Source organism: Hippoglossus stenolepis, chromosome 20 (assembly GCF_022539355.2).
Source record: "Hippoglossus stenolepis isolate QCI-W04-F060 chromosome 20, HSTE1.2, whole genome shotgun sequence".
In the NCBI taxonomy this organism is placed as follows: Eukaryota; Metazoa; Chordata; class Actinopteri; order Pleuronectiformes; family Pleuronectidae; genus Hippoglossus; species Hippoglossus stenolepis.
The window spans coordinates 7,379,011-7,405,080 of NC_061502.1; the positions used below are offsets into that span (position 1 = coordinate 7,379,011).

Sequence of the window (26,070 nt, forward strand, 5' to 3'; positions counted from 1 at the left end):
CCGGTGCTGCTCCTCCCCTTTCACTCACGAACACGCCGGCCCTGCAGCGCCGCCCACCCGCCACTGCGCGCAAGTGCATGCACCTGCAAACTTGCTCCAGTCCGGAACCCCGGGGGGTGGGGGGCGGGGGGGGTGCAGCCCGGGGTCATCAGGGGCTGCAGAGGGACTGAGATTCATGCAGCTCAGTCGATTTTATTCCAGCCTCTACTATTCTACAATTATAATTAGTGTTACATGTCTTTACAGTTAACACTATTTCTTCTTTCTAAATTCAGGCTGGGAAATATGAATGCAGGTAATTCTACATGTGAAAATCTCAAACCGAAATCCTCCCCTCACTCGGTTTCTCCTTCTGCCTGCAGTGTCCACGGCACCGCTGTTTTTTTACACACTACCTGGTAGTTAAGTGCTGGCAATTACATTCACTTTGCATCCGAGTTGTAAATCAGCCCCGGATTAGATGGCTCGAATGAAAATCAACAGGGCTCTCTCTGGCTGGATACAAATTGCCTAAAATCAATGTCCTTTCTGCTTTCCTAACCACTTCTGCACGAGCACATTGAGCAATGTGATGCGGTCGAGCAAAGGCAGGAGGGAAGGGGTTTAATGAAGTTGGGAACAATCAACCACAGTGTTCAGAGAAAATGGCCTTTTTTCATCGAGGACATTTTGACATGTTTTAGGAGGTAAAGCGCACAAATGAACAAGAAAATGAACGATGCCTGAAGTCCATCTATGCAAATTCTTCCCATTTGAACAATTCAACCAGCTCTTATCTTGCCCTCTTCTTAGATAGGCTACTTGTGTGGGGGGGGGGGGACATTAGAATCTGCTGTTTTTGTCCACATATAGGAGCTTTGTATACTACCCACAATCGCAGCCTGTGTGTCAGTGAAGTACAATCCATTAGAGTCCATTGGTTTACTGTAGAAATTCTCCTTTAGAGCCCCTGCTGGATGTGTGTATCCATCCATGGCACATTCACAGAGGTGATATCTCTTACTTTGCACAATTAGTTCTCCCCTCAGGACTGTGAGGGCGTGTGCACATTCTATGATTGACGTCTCTACCAATCAATGCAGGCAGGGGAACTTTATCCTGCTCTTAAGCGCACATAGTGTGTGTGGTGACATCACATCATTTTCCACATCGCTCCAGATATTTGCAGCCTGAGCAGGGATTTGCAGCCCAGAGAGAAAACTCTTGTGTTAAAACTTTCTGCATACAGTAGAAATGCAGCATCACCTTACAGTAACCCGCTTACTCATTTATTTCAATATGTCTTCTTCTCACAGAAGTCCTTCTGACAATAGCACACAGGCTTTGTCAGAATAAGTGAGCCCGGTGTAACTCAAAGCAGATGATTAATTAATGATGGCAGAATTGAGTTTCTCTCCTTCAGTGTCAAGGTGCTGGTATTGTCCGTGTCAGCTCCTTGTCATATTTTACAGGAACACCGAGCAGAACCATTGTTAATGTGCTTCTCCCATTATGACAAGTCAAAATGTCTGCTGTGAAAAAGACCTGTGCAAAGTCAATGGCTGGAGAAAAGTAAATGCAGATTAGCTGCAAAGTAATGTATATAAAATGCTAGGTTACTTTACTACGTTATGTTATGTTATGTTGTATAATGCTCTGCTATGCCATGCTGTGCTACATTAGGTTATGTTACTTTGTGTTATGTTACATTATTTTATGTTACGTCGTGTTATGTTACGTCGTGTTACGTTATGTTACATTAAATTCATTACCACTCTCTTGCAACACTGGTGGTTATCAGCCTTAGCTTGGTAAAAGCATTCAGATGATTTACTTTAAGTTTTTTTCCCCTTCTGGTAGCACAACAGCACTGTTTTATTATGAGTGGCACATCAATCTCACGCATGTAAAACCTCATGCAGAAAACACAGCTCTGTCAATGGCCTCACACTGTTCCACTGATCCAAAGGACGCGATAACGTGCCAACAAATGCTGCGAAGAAAACTGCGAGTTAATATGGATATAAAGACTGCTGGGTTTTATATAAGAAGGAAATGTATTCAGCATACTTGTTAGAGCACAAGGACACACAATCAATTTAACGCTGAATATACACAGCTTCTGATTTGCTGTGTTTATAGTGTTTAATTTCACATATGCATGTTGCTCGGTTTTCTATGATTTCTGTTGCAACTGTTTGGGCAGGACGGCTTATATCCTTATCACTTTTTACTCCTCCTCTTGAATTGGATTACCTCAGCTTACACCCCAGTCTATTAGGCCAGAAAAATGTACAAGAAAAAAACTGTGGGGTTGTGGTGAACCTTTAGATTGAAAAATATCTACTAAATGAAATGATTGCAAATGTGAAAAAAGTGCAATATAGTGTAGGAGTAGAGTAAGTATAACTTAACAAGTACAGTACTTGTGTAAATTTACTTTCCACCACTGTGAGTTAATGTATCATGTTTCTATAGACTATCGTTTAAATAGTTAATAACTTCCACTGTATGTACAGTCGAGGTGTATAAAATAGTTTTCTGAGATGTGTGGATGTCTGTTGTCGGATTGATACAAAACAGTGCTTAGAAAAACAGACGACTCGCTTTTAACCATATAAATATTATGTTAAAACGCATACAATTTAAATATATGCACTTTAACATGCCTGGGTAAATCCCTTAAGTGTTCTCCCCTCCTGAGACATGCAGCTTCACATCAAAATGTCACTCTTGGCAGAATAGATAGTTGGCATTATCAGGGGTCACATTCTATTTGCAGTAATTTCAGAAGTCTTTCAGCTGAGCCTTTTAGCAAGTGAGATGGCGAAGCAATGGCGTGTGCTAATCAGCTGTAGAGACAAGTGAGCCTAATCTGAGCCAGCAGGTGCTAGTTTCGAAAAAAAGTACTTTAACATTTAACGGACGAGGCTCCCTATATCGGAGATCTTGGTTTTATGGAATGACTCTCCCAAAGGAAAATGAGTATCATGTTCAATGATGGAGCAAAACTCTGTGGGCCTATTAGATGATTATACGTTTTAATAGCATGACTCACAAATCACAGGGAGAAGATGGAGGATGAGCGGGGGGGCGCAGTGCAGCTCCACAGTTAAAGGCAGACATGATGAAGACGCAGTACGGAGAGAGCAGGGAACAACAATGGGCCTTTGTTTTCGTGTATCTGTATCTGCACCGATGGTAAAATGATAAATGAGTGTTTTGAAACATTAGAAGTTTGATAATGGGGCCGTAGAGAGTATATGCTCGGGCCATGTTGGTATTTACAAAAAGTAAAAGTACAAAACTAAAGGTTTGAATTAAGGTCATATTATTAATGTGTGGCAGGAATTTTTAATTTAGTGGGAGAAAATTAAAATACACATATTTACAAGAACTGTTTACAAGCTTCCCAGCATAAAAGTTAATTAAAAACTAAATTGGAGCCTCTGGAAAATAAATACCTAACATTTATCAGAATTCTTTTTGTTCCCCCTGTAAACCTCTGTTTGCGTGTAGAAACTTGTTTTGTTATCTGTCACTGCTTATTTTGCAGTCATTTACCTTTAGTGCCAGCGATTGTGCGGGGGGGTATTGTTACTCACGTCCTCTATACTGTACCCTATATGTGACAAAATCTGGAGTGTGTAAACAACAGTAATTGGGCTCATGGGGGGCAGAGGGAAAAACAAACCGCCTCTATGAGCCGGACAATCATTTCATCTTCCCGTTGGTGGATTTGTTTTCTGTATAATCCAGAATGGAATACAAAGGAGACCGCAGGTTGTAAATAAAGGAGATAGCCTCATACCTTCCCTGCAGGAGGTTTTGTGTCCAGTGCAATAGAGTTTTTTTTTTAAAGTTGTATAGAAGTCAAAGAACTGCAAAGTTCTGGTGTGAAAACTCTGAAACCTAGCAACCTTTTTCGTTTCACTGTAGATACTTTTATTCTCTTCCTCAGACTATCGATCAACTTCTTTCTATCAAATATTTACTTCAGGCTATAGATCAACCAAGTCGCACTTTCAATACCAGTTCACCTACAAGCTGTGCAAGTGCTGTTCTTTCACGGTCAATGATCCTCGTCCAACAGTGGGCAACACCTCCAAGATCCCAGTAGTTTGTACTTTGCGTCAAAGTACAAACTACAAAGTGTGTCAGCTACACATTGTTTAACCGCCTCGAAAAAAACAACTTGAGGTTTCTGTGCAACCTTTGCATTTTGCAACAGTTGTTCTGAATAAATGCCTGACAGGGTGTGAAATGAAGGGATGCAAAATCAATGGTGGTAGAGTTCGATACAGACCCTCAAGTCAGGTCTCTAGAAATGTTTTAAAATCCAATTAGTTGGGGGATCTACAGCAAAGAGTTTTCAGACGATACTCACAGTATATAGCTGCACAGTTAAACCTGAGCCAAACTCAGTATTAACTATCTAAAATATTATCCAAAGTGCACGTCCATGAAAAAGTGATTGCTTTGATGAAAGTATGTAAAATTGAATGACAGAAATTAGGAATATAATTCACATCTGTTTTTATTAATCTGTGTGCAGTACGCACATATTTTTTTCACTATTTAAATATGGGTGATAGTGTAACTTCGGTTACAGCACTGCAGTTGTCGTCGGAACTTACTTTTATCTTTTTAACTTTATTACAACAATTTTTATACAATGGCATTTGTAGCCCCCATTTCCCATTTCATGGGATAATTTTAAATATTTCTTTCTTTCTTTCTTCTGGCTTCTCATGATTAATGGTTGCTTGATTTTTAGACAGTTTTTCTTTTATCACTTCATCTTGTAAAGCGCCTGGTAACCTGTTTTGAAAAGTGCAATATAAATAAAGTTTAGCTTATTCTTAATGATAAAAGATTACATCTTTTCCTATTGGATGACCAAATTCTCGCCCTGGGTACATGAATCGATTTTAAAAAGTTGTAACATTAACTGAAAAATAATGACAAAAGTTTTCAAGGGAAACCAGTTTCAAATCAATGAGGTGAATGTTATTTGTGGTACGTTCTATTGCGTGTTCATCTTGATTTTAATAGGGAGAAATTATAGTGGGAAATGTTTTCCTTGCATATTGGAAATTACATTCATCATCATTCATTTCATAGGCTCAGGCAGATATAATGTACATTTCTTCTCTGTATTCAGCACAGCCATGACCCCGCCCTCGTGTGGGAGACTCCAGTTGTTTTAAGTAGAATTAGAAAAACAGGAAGAGTCAACAGATTTTTCTCATTAGAGGGAAATGAAGCAGACAGTGAGTCTGTGTTTATCCATTATGAAATCCATATCTGTCTGGAAATGAAACACCATAGGTTCAGACCGTCTGCACCACTTCTCTTCTGCAAATCATGATCTGACCAACACATAATTTGCTGCTTTAAATGATTAATTAGCTGCTGTGATTCTGTGATCAGCCGCGGATAAATCAATGCATGTTAGCATTCCCAACAAGGCCCATTCAAAACAGGATTAACGGCATAAGAGAAAGGAAAGAGTCAGACGAAATTTATGGCCAGGATGATTCGTCTGCTGTGAAGAGAATGGAGCAGCGATGCCAGGTTTTCAGAAATGCTAATGTTGTTAGAGGAGAGCCTTTGGGTGGAGGTACTTGGCCTGCATTAAATCATAATGACATTTATGCTCCTCACCCGCTGAAAGTATCAAAGCGCTTCTTTGTGTTTTGATGTAAAATATTTCTCCTGTCTAACAAGATGTTCCTTATCTGTCTGCCTGTCAGGGAACGCAGGTGGTTAGTGCGTGGTTGACTGGCTGCCATTCTTCCGCTGATGTTCAAGTCTGGGTTTTTTTTCCTTTTTTTTTTTTAAATGGCTGGAATGTGAATTAGATTTCCCATCCTGTGAAAATAAACCCAGCAAATTGATCTCCACGTCCCTTTATGCAGGCGGTTCGTGCAGTTTGAGCTGTAACTTGAGAGCAACTAGAAAAATGGTATTGTCACATTCCTCCCCCACCATGGCTGCCTGGAAACCAAAACAATTAACAGGACCATTTCTATAGAGATGACCACAAACTCACACCCTCGCTGCCGCAGGTGGCGGAAGGCTCGTTTCCAATTAACAAGTCTAATTACATCACAACTCTGCAGCGTTGTCTGGCATTCGTCGTGTCGGATTGTCCGTGCACGCCTGTGTGTGGGTGCTTTGTGTGTGTGTGTGCAATTGTTCACCGCAGAGTGTGAATTTAAAAACCCAGCAGAATGATCAGAAGGGTCAAGAGGACATTGTTTTTTTCATACTTAGATGGATAATTGGCGTGAGGAGGGCCCAGCAGTTACTGAAACTGAACACATGTTGTGCATTCGATATTTACAAAGAAAAAAGCAACAACTGGAATTTTGTGGGCAGTTTGCTTGTCCAGGAGCAACACAGATGAATCTACAGTCAGCCATGATTTACTCTTGATTGACTCTCTTGATTTACACGCCTTTGTGAAAGTGATATCTCATTTGTTTCACCAGTTTCTATCAAAGTTATTATATTACATTTTCAGAAATAATTGTAGTAAAATGGCCACATGATGAAACAAGAATGACAATCGGTTTCCATACCTTCGCCAAAGCCCAATCAAGTTCAATCAAGTCGGACCAATTTACACACACTCATAGATGTCACTTCCCTAAATATGGCTGATTTTCCATGCATTGCACATGGACTAGGAAATTAGCTAAAATGTCATAACAATGCTCAAGTTTAATTACAATGGCACAGAAAGAACTGGATATAGACCTTTGACCAGATCCGCACCAAAATTGAATGGATTCTTTCTTGGCCCGTGTCCCATTCTTCCATCAAGTTTTGTTTCCCTGCCACAAAGTTAGTAATTTGGTTCATGTTCAGTCCCCTCATTGTGTTGTTTTTAGCCACAGCAGGCAGCTGTTTTCAGTGGAAAAGCTGTGGGAAGCGAATGCTAATATCGCTCTGTGTCTACTGGTGTGTAAATAGCAAACTGCTCATAAGAGACATACCAACTCAGATGTGATAATAGCCGATGGGTCCCAATAACATGCTGTGTGTTGGGTTCTGCCGCATGTTCTATTCTATAAAGTTTGGAGCTTGGGTCGAGCACAAAGTTGGCTGCCGCCATTCAAGGTTGGTGGATGGTGTAAAACCAATTTAAACTGGATGCAGTTCTCTTCTATGCTTAAATAGCACAGTAAGTGGGCCTGTCCAAAGTTGTGCTCTGTGGCTCTTTGGATTTTTGACAAGCTCAGTTGAGAGATGTGTTTTGAGCTCAGCTACATTCATCTGCATTCATCTACATTCAAGAGTTGATCCATTAACTTGTAATGAAAAGAATTCAAGATGCTCCAGCTCCACCCCGACTCTCAAAGGGATGAGTGGAACAGATAATGGACGGATGGACGAGTGGACAGATAATTGATGCATTGGTGGAAGAGAATTCATCACAGTGTTTCATGCTGATAGTTGACTGCCATGTGTATAAAGCCACTAAGCCTTTATTATGTTAGGTGGATGCTGTTTGGCCATGAATCCATGTTTAATACTAACACTATTACTGTTTACCATTACTGTTCAGGTTTTTTATTTTTACGTATGAAAAATGCATATAAGTTTTAATGTGAAGAACAAATAGCTCCTATATGCTCCTGCTGCCCAAGATTTGTAAAAATGTTCGAAATAAAAATCTTGTCTTTCAATCAGTGAAAGTGTTTTCTTCCCTTTTTGTCAAATAACATTCTTAGGACAAGTTTGGTTCAGGCCCTATCACACAGCTCATTGTCGAAGTTAACATGAGTTCAGACTGAACGGGGCTTGTTTGTATTTTTAAACGTGCAAGCCAAATTGTAATAATGCACAAAAACAAAAATAGCCCGCAGCCAGGGCAGGAAGGCAGGATGTTACAGTCTCCTGACTGCATTATTGAAAAAGCGAAACTCAGCTGAAAAAGAAAAAAAAAAAACTAAAGACTGCACGCTTCAGAGGTTTTATCTAAAATGAGAAGTCCGTGTTGTTTTCTCCTCTCTCCTGCTTCTCTTGTACTTCTGTGAGGCGAGAAGAAAAAAAAAAAACCAAACCTGTTTCACCCAATTATCTATCCCACAGGGCACAGTCAGGCAATTTGGCTCAGTTGAGACTCTGATTCATTGAGCCAGATGATTTAAAGCTTTTGGGGTACCGCGAGTGAGCCCACCACGACTGAGACTGCACTGAGATTTTCAGTTAATACTTAGCAGTCTACCCTGCGAAAGGTTACACAGACAAAAATAGCATGTTATTTTGAGTCGACTTCATTTGTCAGTGTGTGAAATCCATTATTCTGAGAGATAAAATGTTGCATAGCATAAAGTAACATTACAAACCCATACTGACATGGGGAAAAGCTGCTTTTTACCACTTTAGCAGATATATAACTGGATAAGTACAGTTTGCAAACAATGAATGCATTTTATCATCATCATATATATCTTATAAAATTACCAAGTTGATGAGGTCACATACATTTGAGTGACATATATGATCAGAAGTGGGACCCACCACAGTGGGACATAATGTCCTTGACAGTTAATTTCCACAATGTTATTTGCTGCAGTGCTTAGAATTACATTCATGCCTGTGGTCCCCAGAGAACTGGATAGTTACTGTATGACGATTAGTGTTCAGGCCCATAAGACATAAATATTGTATGCTCGATGCAGTCAGTGTAGCTGTCCTTAGATGTCAGGGCTACTTAAACTTCTCAGAGTAGCCTCATCTTTACTTTGAGCTGTTTGTGGAGGTAAAGCATGGCAGATTAGCCAAATAACTAAACTAGTTAACTTGGGTTCAGGAGCAGAACCACGACTCAACCACACCTCCAATCACATATAACCGTTTGTCTCAGATTCTTCGACCCCGCCTGTCCCTTCCCTGGAGAGAGAGAGAGGAAGAGAAGAAAAGAAAGAAACAAAGGAAAACAGCGCTACCCACATCCGTTCATCCTCCTTCCCTCATCCCTAACCACATCCCTTCAACCTATCTTCCTTTATCCCAACCCACATCCCTTCATCCCTCATTGATACCCACATCCATTCATCCTCCTTCCCTCATCCATTCGTTCTCCTACCCTCATCTCTTCATCCTCCTTCCCTCGTCCCTAACCACATCCCTTCAACCTATCTTCCTTTATCCCAACCCACATCCCTTCATCCCTCATTGATACCCTCATCCCTTCATCCTCCTTCCTTCATCCCTTCATCCTCCTTCCTCATCCCTACCCTCAATCCCTTCATACCCCTTCCCTCATCCCTATACCCTCACCCCTGTCTCCACCTTTCCTCATCCCCTCTCTCATCCCTTCATCCTCCTTCCCTCATCCGAATCTGCATCCCTTCATCCCCCATTTCCTCATCCCTTTATTCCCCTTTCTTCATCCCTATCCCTTCAATTTCCAATTTCTCCCCAACATACAATATATCCGTTTCCATTCAAGCCTTCAAATCAAATATTGTTGGGGTGGGGTCCTTGCAAGGGAAATATGTTTTTTATATGTTGACCCTACGCAAAATGTTCTGTGATCTCTCTCCTGCTACGGCCCACCTCTCGCCCATCCGCTGTTTTAAAGCCATTAATGATTGATCAATGCATCAAGTCACCCTGGATTGTTGCGATTAGAAAACAATGCCTCCCCCCCCAAAAAAGCTATTTTAAGTCATGCACTATCTGTGAAAGCAACAGCGAGGATAATTGGGTATTGACAAAAGAGTGTGAAAAGCAAAGACAGCACGCAAGGCCACTCTCCAATTTACTCTGTCATCTTGAGGCTCTGATTATGCTGTTTACTGACCAGATAATTTGGGCGATTCGTGATAAAAACAAACATTTTAGGGTAATGTGTCAAATATGAACAACTTGCATAAAAATATCCTGCGCACTTAATTGGGATGATGCCTCCTCCATTTCCTCCAGCTGCATGTGAGGCCTGATACAATCATGACTCCCACACTCGCTCCCTGGAGTGTAATACACTGTTATTCACTGGGCTGAGCAATTTTTTAAAAGCATAGGGGGGGGTTTTCATGCTTCATTTGGTGTAAGCGGATACTAAATGGCTTGTTAAGAGTTAATTACCAGATTAACATCATCGTGGTCTCCACCACACAAGTATTTAAAGGACAGTGATCAGTCCGTGTTCCTCCAGCATCAAATGTTTTCAGCCGAGAGGGTTAAAGGCCCCGGAAACCTGTTTGTCTCAGTCAGTCGGCTTCTCACTAGGAGTGACAGGGTTTTACATAAAGACACATTATCTGTCAAAGTTAGAACAGGTTTGGTTAGTTCACATAAATAGTTTTTTGTATTTGTATGTTTGACTGTGCTCATCTCACTGGTTTGTGATGAGAAAGGTTTCATTGGAAAACGATGAAGTCGTGACATCACAACATTTTTAATAAAATCTGAGGGTCAATGGGTTGTCTGTTTAGACTGATCAAACCACACTTACTTTCCTTTTTGCTTATTTCAAACAAAACTTAAGCAGAATAAACAATACAAATTTAGCTGTAATTAAACAATTAAGTAGTTAATGATGATCTTCTTCTTCTTCTTCTTCTTCTTCTTCTTCTTATGATAAATAATATTATTATAACAACACACAAAGACACATCTGCCAGGATTTTATTAACTAATAACTATTATTCTTATTATTTTATTATTCTTATTATTAGTTGTAGTACTAATCTTGTACTGTGTGTGTATGTGTGCCTATTTTAAATTTAACTTCTGTTCAGTACAGAACACATTAAACAATATTTTGTCATAGGAATAATGAAAACTGTCCACATCTCTCATCTTCAGCTTCAGCTCAAAAACTCTGTTGCGGAGCGCCATCTAGTGTTGAAAGCACTGATCTCTTCCTCCTCTTGCAACACCCAGGGACATATTCACTTTTAATATATGGGCACCATGTGGGCAATGTGGGCAGGAGATATACTGTAGCCTACATCCAAATTAAAATCTATTGTTTTAATGGTCTGTGTTAAACACAGCGCTTGTTGATTATTTTCCGCATAACGAAGCTGGGCCACACAGACTCCACCTGACTTGGTTGCAGACATTTTAAAGGCGTCTCTGTTGCTCAGTGGGTTTTGTAACCCGGAGCCAGCAGAAGCTTCATGGCTGGGTGGAAGACAACAGAGGCCATCTGTTGTCTGCGTGTTGTCTTTGGTGCCCTGCCACAAAGCTCCGCTGCCAGAGCACCCGAGGGTACCCGTGTGCACCTTCTCCGAGCCTGGGGACCGTGCTGACTGAAGCACCTTCATAACCCACTGGCTCCACTGGGAGACGCCTGTATTCTGCCAGGGCCCAGATACAATAGCAGTGGTGTTTGAATGGGGCCTTGTTGTAGCAGGGTCGTTACACAGCCGTGCCATTAACCTTAATTGGAGCAGCTTGATGGAACACAGAAAAACTTTCAGCCCTCTGAGACAGCGATGCCCTTCCTTGGAGTAACATAAAATCGAAATGAATCTCAGACTGATTTAATTGAATTGCAGAATACTTGTATTCCTGCTGAGGAGCAACTGAGGAGCAAGTGCTGTACAGCAGCAAGACATCAGTCTCTGGTCCTGTGCTCCGACGGAACAGCAAGACCAGAACACAAACACCCAAACATGACATCCTTTAGAATGAATCACTATTTCTCCTCCCCGCAAGCTTGTGGGTAAACATAATGACACTACTGATTTAATTCCCATATTGGTTGTAATTTGGTGTAGCCAAGGAAACTTACACAAATGAGGAGACATTAGGGGACATTGGGGATGGCTCCCTTTTAAAGCTGCTCCCACAATAAGTTTGTTTGTTCACCTTTCAATTTACCCTCGAGGCTGAATGACCATTTTCTTATCAGCATCGTCTGCAGTCCAGTATCACACGTCTAGATCAGAACTGGACAAATATTATTGTTCCTTCCAAGTCCTAAGGGGGAAACCAGGTGACGGTCCAAGGAACAGTCTGACTTGTCAACACATCCAGTATCCTTCATTCTTAACAAGAGTGAGGGAAAATAATAAACAGACAAATTCATCCAAGTGTCTGCTTTGAGACCAGCTCCCACAGTAGGGAGATAGTATTATTAATATCTCCCGTTTATCAGAGAAAACAGCCCAGAGTACGTCCTCCCTACATCTGTTATCGCACACTGATATTAAGCTCCACAGAGATTGGATCGCAAAAGAAGATTAGGCCGACTGTGACAGCAGGATTTTCCAGGCCTGCAGGATAGTGCACAAGCTGCACATGTTTTGGAAGCACAAGCAGCCGCAACAGCATATCTGACTTGACTTTAGACTGTAGGAATATACAGGAGTGATTGTGTGTGTGTGTGTGTGTAAGATAAGATAAGATAATCCTTTATTAGTCCCACAATGGGGAAATGTGCAATATTACAGCAGCAAGAGTGAAAAATAGGCATCAGTAAGTAATAAGTAACATGCAATACTTAAGTGTAAGGATAAAAATACTACAGTGTAAAGAATATAAAACATACAGAAAAATATATTAGAACTAATATATACAGTGTAAAAACAAGAAAACTATGTGCAGAGGGAGAATATGCACAGTGAGTGGATTGCACATGAACCATTGTGTTGCACATTCAGTCACATTATAGGGACTTGTCTTTCTTATTGCGACAATTAAGTAAATTAAGTCCCAATAACGTAAATCATTCAATTTTAAGGTGAAGCCATGTTTTAAGGTTAGGTTGGGTTTGGGTTAAGGTTAAGGTTAAGGTTAAGGTAAATGTAAGGGTTGGGTAAGGTTTAGGTTATGATATGGTTAGGTTAAGGTTAGGTTTAGGATTAGGTCAGTTAAGGTTATAGGTCAGGTTTAGGTTTAGGTTAAGGTTAAGGTTAAGGTTAAGGTTAAGGTTAAGTTAAGTGTAAGGGTTTGGTTAGGTTTAGCTTATGATATGGTTAGGTTATGATATGGTTAGGTTAAGGTTAGGTTTATCTTTAGGTTTAGGATTAGGTCAGTTCAAGTTATAGGTCAGGTTTAGATGTAGATGTAGGTTTAGGTTTAGGTTTAGGTTAAGGTTAAGGTTAAGGTTAAGGTTAAGGTTAAGGTTAAGATTAGCTTCAGGTTATGTTCAGGTTAAGGTTAGGGTTAGGCAAGTAGTAATTAAGTTTAAGGTCATAGTAATTCGCCGGGAAACTAAATTAATGCAAGACAATGTAACATGACTGTGTGTGTATGTGTGTGTACAGTATGTGTGGGTTTCAATGAAGTGAACCTTCCATTCAGTGTCTTTTTGACCCTGAGCCATTGGATAAACACACTAAAATGTCAAATAAGGGGGGAAAATAAACTTCTTTCAGTGAATGTCTTCTTTACCCGAGCAGCTTCAACACTGTCCTGATGTTTCTATAAGCTACAAACACACGTCAATAAACGAGCTCACACTGAACCCCAGTCAGAGCTGTTCTCAGTGTGTTTCCAAAGTCTTGAAATGGCTTGTGAGTGTCAACAGCTCTCACTGTCAGCTTGACAGATTGTGGAAATGCACTGTGCTAAATGAACAGTGTAAACATGAGATGAATCATTCCTGTCAACAGGCAACAGCAGCAAGCAGAGGAGAAAATGTGGCCGTCTGCAATTCTGGTCCTGGGCCTCACCAGCCGGTAAATTCATATTTTCGCAGCCGGCAATGAGTTTTATAACTGGAATCTGAATGTATATACCAGGTCAGATTAGAAATATAATAATGCAGTTTGCCTAGAGGGAGTGTTGGGAAAAAAATCTCATCTCAGTTTCATTAAGATTTCACATACACAACATGTGGTTAACAATGTAGGCTTAAGACTTTGTGAGTCATTACTGGAGCTGTGGGGTTTGGAAAGAGGTGGGCATTTTCTAAGCAAAATGGTCCAATGAAAGAAGTTATCCAGCTGCATTATGGGAACTCCAGAATTATAGGACCCCCTACACTCACACACATGCACACACACACACACACAAGCTTTATCAGTCTTTTGTGAGTTCCCCAGCTTTACCTTACACAAAACTTGGGTTCATAAGAACATCAAGTTGTTGAGTCATTAATAAAGTCTACCAAATGATCAAGTGCTTCTCACGTTACACAAAAGCATCAGCATAAGTTAGAAAATGATCACAAATGTTAACACGTCATTAATAAGTGGTTCTTAGTAGCCGTCAAGTCAACACATCTATATCCTGCCCTAGGAAGGTCTGATGTCAATGGAGGGGAACAAATGGAAAAGCTAAAAAGAGAATAAACGTGATACAACCCAAACCCAAAGGGTGCTCTCACAGTTCATCACTGAATCATAAAGCATTATTAAATATTGGATAAAATGTATAATGTCATTAATTACAGCTTATACCTCCTTTCCATTCAATGCTCCAGTAAGGTATATGATAACACTGAATGGGGATATTTTATAAATGAAGATAATTATGAAGATAATATTATAAATGAAGATAATTCTAGTATATTTTAGCCTTTTTTCCTTCATTAGAAAGTAACAGTGAGACAGGAAGTGTGGTGAGAGAGACAGGGGATGATCCTGAGGCCTGAGCCTCTCGAGTCACCGCAGCCATCAATATTCAGCCCTTTCAGTTAATATAATATTGAATTCTATGCATGGCTATTATTTATAATGGAATATTTTCCCTCTCCTTTCTTCCACTGTGCCACAACACTCGCTGTTGCCACTAGAGGTCAGGCTAACATTCACTATAGCTCAAGTATATGAAGGCTATCACCTGTCCACTGAGCACTCAGCCCCACCGCACGTGTCCCTGAATCCTTTATCCACATGAAATTAAGTTGCCATTTCCAAAGTTGTTCTGCTCGTCAGCCAGCTGAATAGAACCAGAATACACAGCACCACAGTGATCCATTCGTTTCGCCTTTAGATTGCACAGAAACAGATTTATTTGATCAGTCTGTCACAGGAGCGTGTTTGGCCTAGAAAGCTCGTCAGAGGACCTCATGTTTTGGAAATAATTTCCCAATCTTCAAAAAACCGTCATCTTTTGTCAGGAATCAGCTGGAGGACGAGGCAGGGCTTGTGTTTCCATGCATCAAAAAGTTTTCTTCAAACCCAGGAAACACAAAGGGTGACGCACAAATCTGACAACGTGTGCTGTCGAGCAACGACCCACAAGTGTAAATTGTCAAAGTGTGGCAAAGGATTTTCATTTATCTTCTATTAAAGAGAGACTTTGGGCTACAACAGCACACACACACACTCACACGTCCTCGCACCGTGTGAACAAATGGATCGTGACGAGATGTTCTTGGTCCGAGGGACACAAACATGGGATGAGGTCAGCGGGGGGTCAGCTGTCCCTGCGGAGCTGCAGTGTTGTCATACTAAACAGACAGGACGAGCGAGGGCTCTCTCTCTCTCTGAGGCTGCCACCGGGGAGATGATTCAACTAACAAAAGCTTTTTTCCCCCCCTGGTGCCGTGTCGTCATTTTCCGATGAAGTGCGGCTGATGGAGCCATCGAGACGGAGCAGAGGCCTCGTTCCTCCTCCCGCTCACTCAGAACCCATTCAGGTTCGGCCAGTGATTGCAATCAAAGTGGTAACAGGCGCTCTCTCGTTCCACGGGCCTCTCTTATGATGTCTCTGCTTCCGTCGGGGCGCACCGGCTGAGAGTGCTCGAAGTGCAGATAGAATTCTTTCACAGCGTATATGGCTGTATGTGAAAGTGGCACATTACAGAGCGGGAATCACTCAGTTGTGGGTCGGGGGGATGACAAGATGTCTGGGTTTCTTTGATAAGCAATCAACGTGTACTTTCTGGATTCAGATGGCTCTGACCATTGTGTAGATATCGGGACTTGGTATTATATCAGCACTGGTACACAATTTGCAGAGTGGTTAACTTGTATTATGTGTAGTGGACCAAAATGACTTTGACTTTTCTTACAGTGTGATGCTTGCATGTTATGTTGGCTCCTAGCTTTTCATTACATCAACCGTGTTTTCGTCTGTTTGTTTGTTACCACGATTATGCAAAAAGTACGAAACTCATTTCCACAAAACGCGGTGGAAGGATGTGGTATGGGTCAGGGAACAACCCAATAAAGAACGGTGCGGTTCCCGGTTTCCCCCCCACTCTTTCACATTGTGAGATAGGGCTTTTTTCTACATTTTCCTAAATTTCTCCAAGAATGACTTGTTTATGGACTGCTAATTATGTGTTTGCAAGAAAATCCAGATGTAGTGAATCTAAATGTGGTTCTCTGCTGAGTGCCATTCTAGTTTTGTAATGAAAAAGGAAATGAAAAACTCAAAATAGCAGTTCACAATTTATTTACTGAATAAATTTGGACAAAAACACCAGAATCTGTTACGATACAATCAGAACATCTGAGGCAGATATCCCACCATGCACCACGCCCCTCCGTGAAACAAAAAGGACTAAAACATTAGCACCAAATCAGAACCAACTTAAATAAAAAGGTAGCTCAGTCTACAAAAACATTAAAAGCAATCGTTTTTCTTTTTTTTTTTATTGTTTATTGAAAAGCAACTCAGAAAAGTAGCAAATTGAGAATTTTCATGTTTTCAACTTTTCTTAGAAAAAAAAATAACTAAACGAAAACAAAAAAAAAACCAAGCACCCTCCCTCCCACTTCTCCCCCTGGCAGGCTATAGCATTCATGGGGCACATGCCGATGACTAGATAAAAACACAAATTCAAGTAACATTGAGATACGACAAAACATGTCCACTGGTACCCATTCCGAGCATGATCGTTTCACAGAACCTACGCAACTAACATGAGGTCCTGGCGTGAGCATGTCATAGCAATACTATCACTGAATATCTTGTATCAAGTATTTTTTTTTGCTTTTTTTTTTAAAGAAAAAGGGGGAGACCGGGTGGCATGGGCTGTCGGGCCACAGGAATACTGGCACAGAAGATATTGTGTACTCTAAAACTTCAGACAGACGTTTCCTCCTCCTGCCTGTCCTGTGTCAAGATATTGCCTACATCATACATGAAAAAGGAATCTCTGAATAAAGAAAAACCCTGCAATGTAGTTTTAAATATATATATATATATATTTCTATTTATTTTTTATATATTTATATATATTCATATATATATATATAACTGTTACAATTTAAATAAATGTTACGTCCTCGTTCCTACAACTGAAGAATGGATTTAAATAAGAGGAAGCTAATTTTAAGAGGTGGAATCGTCCATTCACCCGACACATCAAGTGCATGATGCCATGTTTGGAGGCTTACCAAGAAAAACAGCTTAAGATTGAGGTTTAAGGGAGTGATATTAAAGCAGCAGTAACAACAGACCGGAAACGGCTTAAAAACAAAACCAGGAAAAGAAAAGTTTATCAAAAGGAAAGTGTGGTGATGGATGGTGTGATAAAGGCTTAAGAGAGCGAGGAGGCCGAAACATAACAATGACTGAAAACAAGGCCGTCAAGGAGTTGAGTGACTGTCACGTGAAACTGAGACCAAAACGGTGAAACAAAGTCGAGGCCAAACACGATGAGGATGATGAGAAAAAGCTGAAGCCGCTCCATCTTTTAACCAGTGATCCCAGGTCAGCAATAATCATCGTGTTTTAGTTCAACAGAACGCGCGATTTTGGACCCTGGGTCTGTGGTTAGAATTGGTGCCACCTAAAGCTACGACGCAAAAACAAAACTAATCAGAAAAGGTGTGGCATTGCAGTTTGAATTGTTCTCCTTGGTTTCCTGTGTTCTTATGTCCCTTCATGCTTTCCATAGTGTCAAAAATGGTGAATGTGTCTACTTTTATGAGCACCACATTAAACGAAAACAAATCCAAAAATAAGAACATTTGCTACATTGTTTGCAACTTGCATGTCCGGCGGCAGAATCCCCGATCAGGAGGTGCATCGCCAGGTGACATTATAGATGCCATTTGTCATGCCAGGCTCAAGGTTTTCCATGAAATGGTGGAAAAAGGAAACAGGATGGAAACACCTTTATTATAAATGACAAATGTTCACCTAATAATCTCTACACTACTGTTTTTTGGCTCTGCTGTGAGCGTGGCGAGCTGACCGTGGCGGAGTCGTCCGTTTGTGCTTGGTGTTTGCTCAGCTGAAGAACTGCTCCAGCTCCTCCTCCATGTTCACCTCAGGCACCATCTGCTCCTGCTCCCTTTCTGCCCTGCCGTGCACGGCGGCGCCTCCTAGCGCCCCCGAGGAGGTAAACCACGGGTGCTCCAGTATCTCCCGGGAGGTGAGGCGCTCCGCGGGTTCCCGGCGCAGGATGGAGCGGATCAGGCACTTGGCCTTGGGTGTGAGCGTTTCGGGGATGTTGAAGTGGCCCCTGCGGATTTTGCTGAACAGAGAGCCGGGCTCAACATCATGGAAAGGATAGCGCCCCACGAGGATGGTATAAAGCATGACACCCAGGCTCCAGACGTCTGCTGCCTTCCCCGAGTAGCTGCCGTTGGCGTTGAGGATCTCGGGACTTACATAGGCTGGGCAGCCATGTTTGTCTGACAGGGAGTCATCGTGACCATCCAGGATATATGTGTCCTCAAGGCTCTCCAGCTTCACGAGGCTTCTGGAAACACACAACGGAGAAAAAAAAAAAACACATTGAACATAAAGATCATCTACTCATGTGACTGTTATTAAGTGATGATTACAACCATGGTCCCAATGTTTGGATGCCAAACAGAAAAGAAAAATGAAGGGACAATTGAGTGGGATAATTTACTTTGATGGACATCTAAAGAGCTTTAGATCCATCACTTTTGGTAATCAGAGAAAGTAGAGCACATAATGCTCTGGGCTTAAGTTTGACATTTCCTTTCACAGATAAAAGCTCAGCCAAAAAGCATGAACGTACAAATAGGCTTACCAAAAGACCTCCGCGATTCAAAAGAAACACAATTACGGGTGACTGATCATCTTAGGTTTCATGCAACTGCTCCACTCAGAGAATCAGGCATGCAGCTATGTGGATTTTTTTCCCCCCCGTGCTCTTTCCCCTCTTTAAAATAGCATCTATTTGTTCTCTTCTCAGCCCCATAATAGCAGCTAAGATACTCTTGAGGGCTGATAATAATGCCTGGTTGTTCTGAAGCGTTGTCACTAAAGAATCTTGAGAGGTTCAGGCAGGAAGATTTTTCCACGTGCACGGTAAGAGACACTTGTGGGGCTATGCAAATGCTGCCATCTGCGTGTGTGGTCCGTGATACACGATGCGCCAGACAAAGAGACAGGGTGTGCGTGATAGTGTCTACTGGGAGCCACCCGGAAAAACGAAACCAAGAAGCACTGGATTAGACAGAAAAAAATATTTTCTGGCATCTGTGACATGTACTTTCAGATAACCCCATTGACGGGTTCATTGTCAGCATAGTAATTTCCCTTTATTACCGTGCTTTAGACCGTTTTCACATTTTCATAATAGGAAACTTCTATTGTTTGCTTGAGCCAAAGGCCTATTGTTTCTCTGTGAGATAAAGAGCTGGGTGCTTATTCAAATACAACATAACGCTGCCTGGATAATGGCTGGAGGACGTGTAAACCCACAATTATAGTTGAAGGGGCTTAGAAATACACACATTTAAAAATAAATCACACAATGTCTTTATTTCAGCTATACAAGATGTAATGTGAACTAATCCTAAAATGTCTCATGAGCTTGGTGGACAAAGAAGAGATAAACCGGGCTTGTTTAAGTGGCTCTGTTGTGCCGTCCCCCACCTTTGCCCAATGCTCTTTAAACAGGCTGCTCGTTGGTCAAAGGCTAACAGCAGCAGTATGACCAAATCAGATCAGGAAGCCAACACATGCTGTGGAAGCTGGATCAGGTACCATTTTCTGTCTGGTCTCGTTCCTTCCCCTTCTTTATGCATGCACTCTCTCCTTTTGTCACACACTTGGGTTCAAGCCAGAACGGCCTCTCAAGTCTCCAAAGAAGCTTCGTCTCATCGCTCCTGTACTGTCTGGTCTAACTGTGCCAAGAGGGCTGAAAAGGTGCAAGAGGTTTCTGGACAGGCCAAATAGTAAGTGTGACTCAATACTGTCCCGCACCACCACTCTTAAAATTCACCCGACATTAATCATTTAACGGGAGGGAAGGGAGGGGGGGCTCGGCATCCCAGCCTCATGAGCAGTCTGGTGTGGCATTCAAGGTCATTGGACCTGCACTGAATATGTGAGGCAGCTCATCTTCCCTTTTCCACAGTTAGTGTCCAAAGTGTAACGTCACACGCTCAGACAGAGGAGAATGAGGTGCAGCCTGTGCTGCTGCTATGAGGCGTTAGATAAGTTGGCTGGGATAAATTTAACTTTAGCCTTGGTTTATTGTAAGCAACGACAAAAGTAAAGTAATCAAAAGTTTTGCATGTGAATCAACTGCTATTCAAATAAAAACATACATCTTCATTAATAAAAAAGGAGCTCCTGGGTTGCTGTGGCAACAGATGCCTGGGTTTTATGGGTGTAGGTTTAAGACACTGCCACCAGGGGTCAGTAAACCTGTATTTTGTAAGTGTGGTTCCACAGATTTCTCATGCTGATCACTACTGAAGTGAACCAGTAACAAAAGCTGAGCTTTGTACATCATTTGTCGTGCAAAATCTAGTCCTGGTAATTTGTCTGTGCTCTTCAGTTCAACATGTCACGGTTGGAATAAGTACAATGATTTTGCATGATTACAAATGCGTCATTTACCCACCACAAAACCATGTGCACAAATAGAATTGAGGGAGACACAAAGGGCTTATGGTTCCTGTACTCTGCACAACATCTGGGAGAGGCATGTCAGTCTTGTATTGTCTCAGTTTACGCTCTCCTTCGTGTAAGCTCAGATATGATAACATATAATCCTGACTGTTGCTATATAACATTTAACATATAAGAATGAAGCAATGTACAAACACCACAGTAAATTACATAGACAATGTTATTCTGCAGAACTCACCTGTCTTCATTCTTGAAGACAAACTTCCTCAGCTTGAGGTCACGGAGGACCAGTCCGTTGTCGTGGCAATGTGCCACAGCCGAGGCTATCTGATAGAAGAGTCTGGCAGCTTCGTCCTCCCGCAACTTCTTGCAGGTGCGGACAAAAGAGTGCATGTCCCCATAGCTCCTCTCAAAGAACACATATGCGCGTGTCTCCCCGAGCAAGATCTCCAGGATTTGGTTGATGTGCTGGTGCTGGCCCAGGGCAAAGTAGGCCGCCAGTGACTCCTGGTATTGGCCAATGTCAAAAACCTGCAATAATAAGAAACATTCATACTTACAGATGCATTCTAGCCAATTAGCCATTTCCCCCCCTTATCTAGAGTGAGTAATGAGTGCAGATATCTCATTAGGTTGTTTTGGTGTCAAGATCTTGGGGCGAGAACATCTGCCAAACAGTCTGGTTTTTTCCCTTTCCCCCCACACAATTAAATGACACTGGAAGAGCTTGAAATTGCCCTTTAATTAAGTCTAATGTTAGCAGAATGCGAGCGATATGTCACGCTCTCTTGCGACACCAGACTCATGTTTAATCTTTGGACACTAAGCATTCATAGAGGCAAAGTGAAAGCATTGTGTTGGTGCACGGTATTGTACTGCAGCCTGGGGTTGTACTGTCTCTTTTGTTTCCATAGTAACACCCCCAATTGACTCTCAGCACACCCAGTTCAGGTGAGGGGGGCTCATCTGCTCACAGTCAATACAAATACGCCCCACAGCTCTCGAGATCTTAAGTTGTGACCTGGGCTTCCAGCTTGGCAGGAGCGATCAATCCTGTGTCTCTGGATTGACTGATGCTGTATTGAAACCGGCACAAAGGAGATGAGGTCAAACAGCAGTTAGCTCACACGCCGTGCCAAAGGCCATTAATCGGTTGTTGCCAGGAAGAAACATTATCTCAAGTCAAAAGGTACAGATTATTGGATAAGTCAAGCCTTATGAGTCCAACGGTGCTTATAACTATTGTCTCAATTCATCAAGCCACTTAAGCCTTTGTAAAGCTGGGAATGTACTGTACCTTGGGGTCAACCCCAATGCCTGTTTAAGCACTTATACTCAAAAGTCAATAAGGGCTATAAATGGCATGGAAAGGCCACAGGGTTGACCTCAACCTTATGGGAATAGTGGTTTATTTCTTATGGTTAGAGAGATCAATGCTGGGGCCAATGTCACAAGAGCTGGCTGGGGCTTGTAAACTTCCTCCCTGCCCCTGTGTGCTTTCCTCGAAATAAATCTGTCTGTAAAAGATACCAAGGGGTAATATTTTGACGCAATGAGATTATGATAATGCACCACGCATAAAAACAAGGGTGAAATAACAGGATTAGAGCGTTGCACTGTGCAAAGAGAGGAGAGCTATGGTTAGGCGAGAGTAGCAGTGCGAGAGGAGTGTGTGCGCGCGTGTGTGTGTGCGTGGTTACTCACTCCTTTGTCAACGTTACATCATGCAATCCAATCCAAACCACGCAGCTCGCCCCATTCACTTTTTCCATTAGGCTGCTCTGCCAGCTCTCCATTTACAATTCAAGCAATTATTAAAGCGTCGCTATGAGGTGGGGGCTTGCTGCAATACCGTGCACATAATACACCAGCACAGTGCTTCTCTGTGCAGTGTGTTCAATGCATTTTGATGGTGATGGGGGGGGGCAATACATGAAATCAAGTGTAACCATGCATGTGGTTATGCAAGTCAAAAAGGTAGGATGACATCCACCGTGCACGCTGCGTTTACTGACCTTACACACGAGCTCTTCCCCGCTGTGCAGGTGGGCGGCTCTGAAGACGTGATCCCCCTCCAGCGGCTCCAGCAGGAGGTAGTCCCCGATGCGGGAGATGCAGTGCGAGGAGTCCGGGGTCTCCGGCGGGCTGGGGGACCCGAGGTTGGGGCTGAAACTCTGGTGCGACTCGGCGGTCCTCAAGCAAGACAGCTCCTCGAAGTCGTGCGATTTGTGCCGCGATCTCCCATAACGTGAAATGTTAATAGGATTTGACCTCTGTATGTTCATGAGGAATAAGGGTGATAGCTCCACAATACCGAGGGGGGGCTTCTTCTTCCTCCTCCTGCTGCTGCTTCTCCTCCTCCTCCGCTACCGGGCCACCACCACTTTGTCCGTCCGGTGCTTTTTTTTATTATTAGAGATTCTTCAGCCAATAAAGCACCACGGATGAATCGCTGCTGGAAACCACAGGCGATCAACAGCTGGCACAGCTCGCTCCCTGGTCTTTAAATGTCTCTTCACCGGCTCATCTGCCCCACTCTGTCCCTGCGTGCAAGAGGCAACACCGGGATAAAACACCGGAGCTCCGACCCCCGAGTCGACAGGAAACCCTTTGCACAGACCGGCTGCACTTTCCCTGACGTTAGTGGGAGCTAAATTAGCAGCGAAATGCTACAAGAAAAGTATTTTTTTTTAACAATGAATGACGAGTCCGAAGTTAACCCGCAGCTTGTTTCAGCTAGCTCCTCTCTGCAGGTGGAAGGTTCCTTAAAACGGAAACAAACGGCTGAAAGGAAAATAGCGAATAAACAAACACACTAGAAATAAGATGTTTGGCACGTTTAGCTAGCCGCTTGACACGGCTGGATTTAGCTCGGGTTGACAGACAAATGATGGCTAGCAGGTGCAGAGCTAACTGGTTAGCTTCCTCGGCTAACTAGTACCAGGTCAGTGCACGGGCCTTGTTCGCCGGGATCATATCCATGCACGGCGGTTGTCATAAGGAGAAAACCCCATCCGGTCTGGAAAGCAAAAAAAAAGCTGCTGCAGCTCTTTGTGTGCGGGAGTCGACGCGCTCTCTCTCTCTCTCTTTCTCTTAGTCCAGTGGAGGAAGAAGAAGAAGAAAGATGTCGTGTCTTTAGTGTCCGCTGCTTGCTGAAAGGTGCTGGAAGGTAAAGAGGAAAGGAAAAGGACGGCCGGCCGACTTTCCCAGGCCGATCCTCGGTTCAGCAGGACATCCTCTCTCCCGTGGTGCCGCGGTGCTTCTTACGTGGCCGGGAATCTAGTCCATTCAGCGCGGAGGGAGGGAGGGAGCGAGAGAGGGAGGCCGGGCCGAGCTGCACACACACATGCACACACACACATGCACGCACACACACATACAAACACACACACACACACTGCGCCTGGAACACGGCAGAGCCACGGAGCTGCCTGATAGGAGGAGGGGGAGGGAGCCTCTGCACGCACACATGCACACGCACACACATGCATATACATATACACACACACGAGCAGACCCGATCCGCCTCCCCCCTGACGTCACTCCCACCTCGCGTCCCCATTGGCCCCGCGTTCTAATATGAAGCAGCGGTCATGTGAGAAGCATGTAGTGAGGGCTACACCCCCCCAGGAATCTAAATGCATCGCATGCTGGTAAATTGGATGGGGGGGACTTGGGGGAGGCTGGTGGGAGCGAGAGAGCAACTACTGTACGTGCTGCGTTACAAATGTGTTTCCTCCTGAAATATCACTCAATGTAAAGCTATAGGAGTGGAGGAGTGGAGGCTGGGAGGGGGGGGGGACCCCATCCAGTATGCATCAGCATTGCTTTGCATCAACATCATTACAGGGTCATAAATAAATGAAGATATGAAGATACTCAATGCATTCATTATGGTAGATTATGTTTAAACAGGGGAAATGCAGGAAATGTCGAAAATGAAACACGCAACCGTTGTGATTCACTGTTCATTGTTTAGAGTATAAACAGGGAGTAGCCTCAGCAGAACTGTTGTGAATGCAAAACGCATTAAGATAGAACACAATGAATGGAACGTCAATGAAATACAACTAGAATGGCAACTAGAGAGTGTATACCACCGCAAGGCCCAACAGGCCCCTCATGAAACCACATATAAATTCACTAGATCCAGATATCAGTCCCCTAAATATGCCTTATATTTAAAAACCAAGTTCCATGAATTACTACCTACGCCGCGGAGGTTATTTTCAAATCTGCATTTGTTTGTTTATTTGTTTGTTTGTGAGCAAGATTACTCAAAAAACGCTTAACGGATTATGATGAAACTTAATTGAAAAGATGTGGTAAAGGTCAGGAAAGAACCAATATAATGTTGGTGCGGATCCAGGTCATTTATTTAGCCTTTTTGCAGTTTGATCAAATTTAACAGGACTCATGGGCCTTGGCAGGGGTATGCACTCTACTGAAAGCCGTTCTAGTTCTCTGACAAATCAATGAAAATGTTGAAAAATCTTGCAATGTTAAAGAAAGTGGGAAAAATCTTGGATCTGCCCCCTTATCCGGACAACTACCAAAATGTTATGGGTTTCTTCCTGACCCAATCCTTCTGCCAAGATTCATGGAAATCCATCCAGTAGTTTTTGTCTAATCCTGTTGACAAACATACAAATGCTAATGAACACATAACCTCTTTGGCAAAGGTAATGAAATAAAAATAAAACACAAAAATACATATACAGTATAGGAGCATGAAACACATGTTGACAGCTGTTTTCCGAGTGCAAAGACATCGAGCAGTGGATAAAGCTCTGTCCTTGAGGAGGACATTGTTTATGTGCATGTTTGAAATGAAAAAGGAAGGGTTTCCCTTTGATATTATATGGAATTATATTCCAGATTTTGGTGCCAAGGTTAATAAAAAAGAATTCATTAAAAGCTGGCATGCGGCCGTGTGCTTTTGAGACGTCTCCTCTTCAGAAATTCCTGTCTTGCAGAGTTGTGCCCCCGTAACAAATTGCAAAACGAAGGACGGAAGAGGTTCATTATTCATTGTTCTTCCTAGATTACTGGGGGTGTGACAGCGGGATTGTGCAATTCCATGTAGGAATCCGGGGCGGTGAGAGGAATGCTTGCAGCTGGATTCGAGACACTGACAGAAGTGTTCGATTTAACCTTTATTCCCCTGCTCGCAGGCACTAGCGGTGCACACACACGCATCCAGAGGCACACACGCACTATTCTAAATCTCCGTCTCTCTCTCTCTCTCTCGCAGTGGCTGCCTGAATAAGCCCCCACAACATGGAAATGTCTTTTTCACACAGAGGCCTCTCATCTGAGAAACGGTGGTTCACGGTTTGCAGAATGTGACGGCACCCACAAGCTTTTATATTC

General features: G+C 42.7%; 1 protein-coding gene across 1 annotated transcript; it reads right to left on the reverse strand.

The window, feature by feature from the left end:
- Positions 1–16,285: 16,285 nt before the first annotated feature.
- trib2 (tribbles pseudokinase 2) lies at positions 16,286–24,141 on the reverse strand. Its single transcript, XM_035143908.2, has 3 exons — positions 22,713–24,141; positions 20,936–21,228; positions 16,286–18,562 (listed from the first exon to the last, which is right to left on the reverse strand). The coding sequence occupies exons 1-3, from the start codon at positions 22,980–22,982 to the stop codon at positions 18,088–18,090; spliced, it is 1,038 nt and encodes a 345-aa protein (XP_034999799.1). The 5' UTR covers positions 22,983–24,141; the 3' UTR covers positions 16,286–18,087.
- Between the last annotated feature and the right edge of the window lie 1,929 nt (positions 24,142–26,070).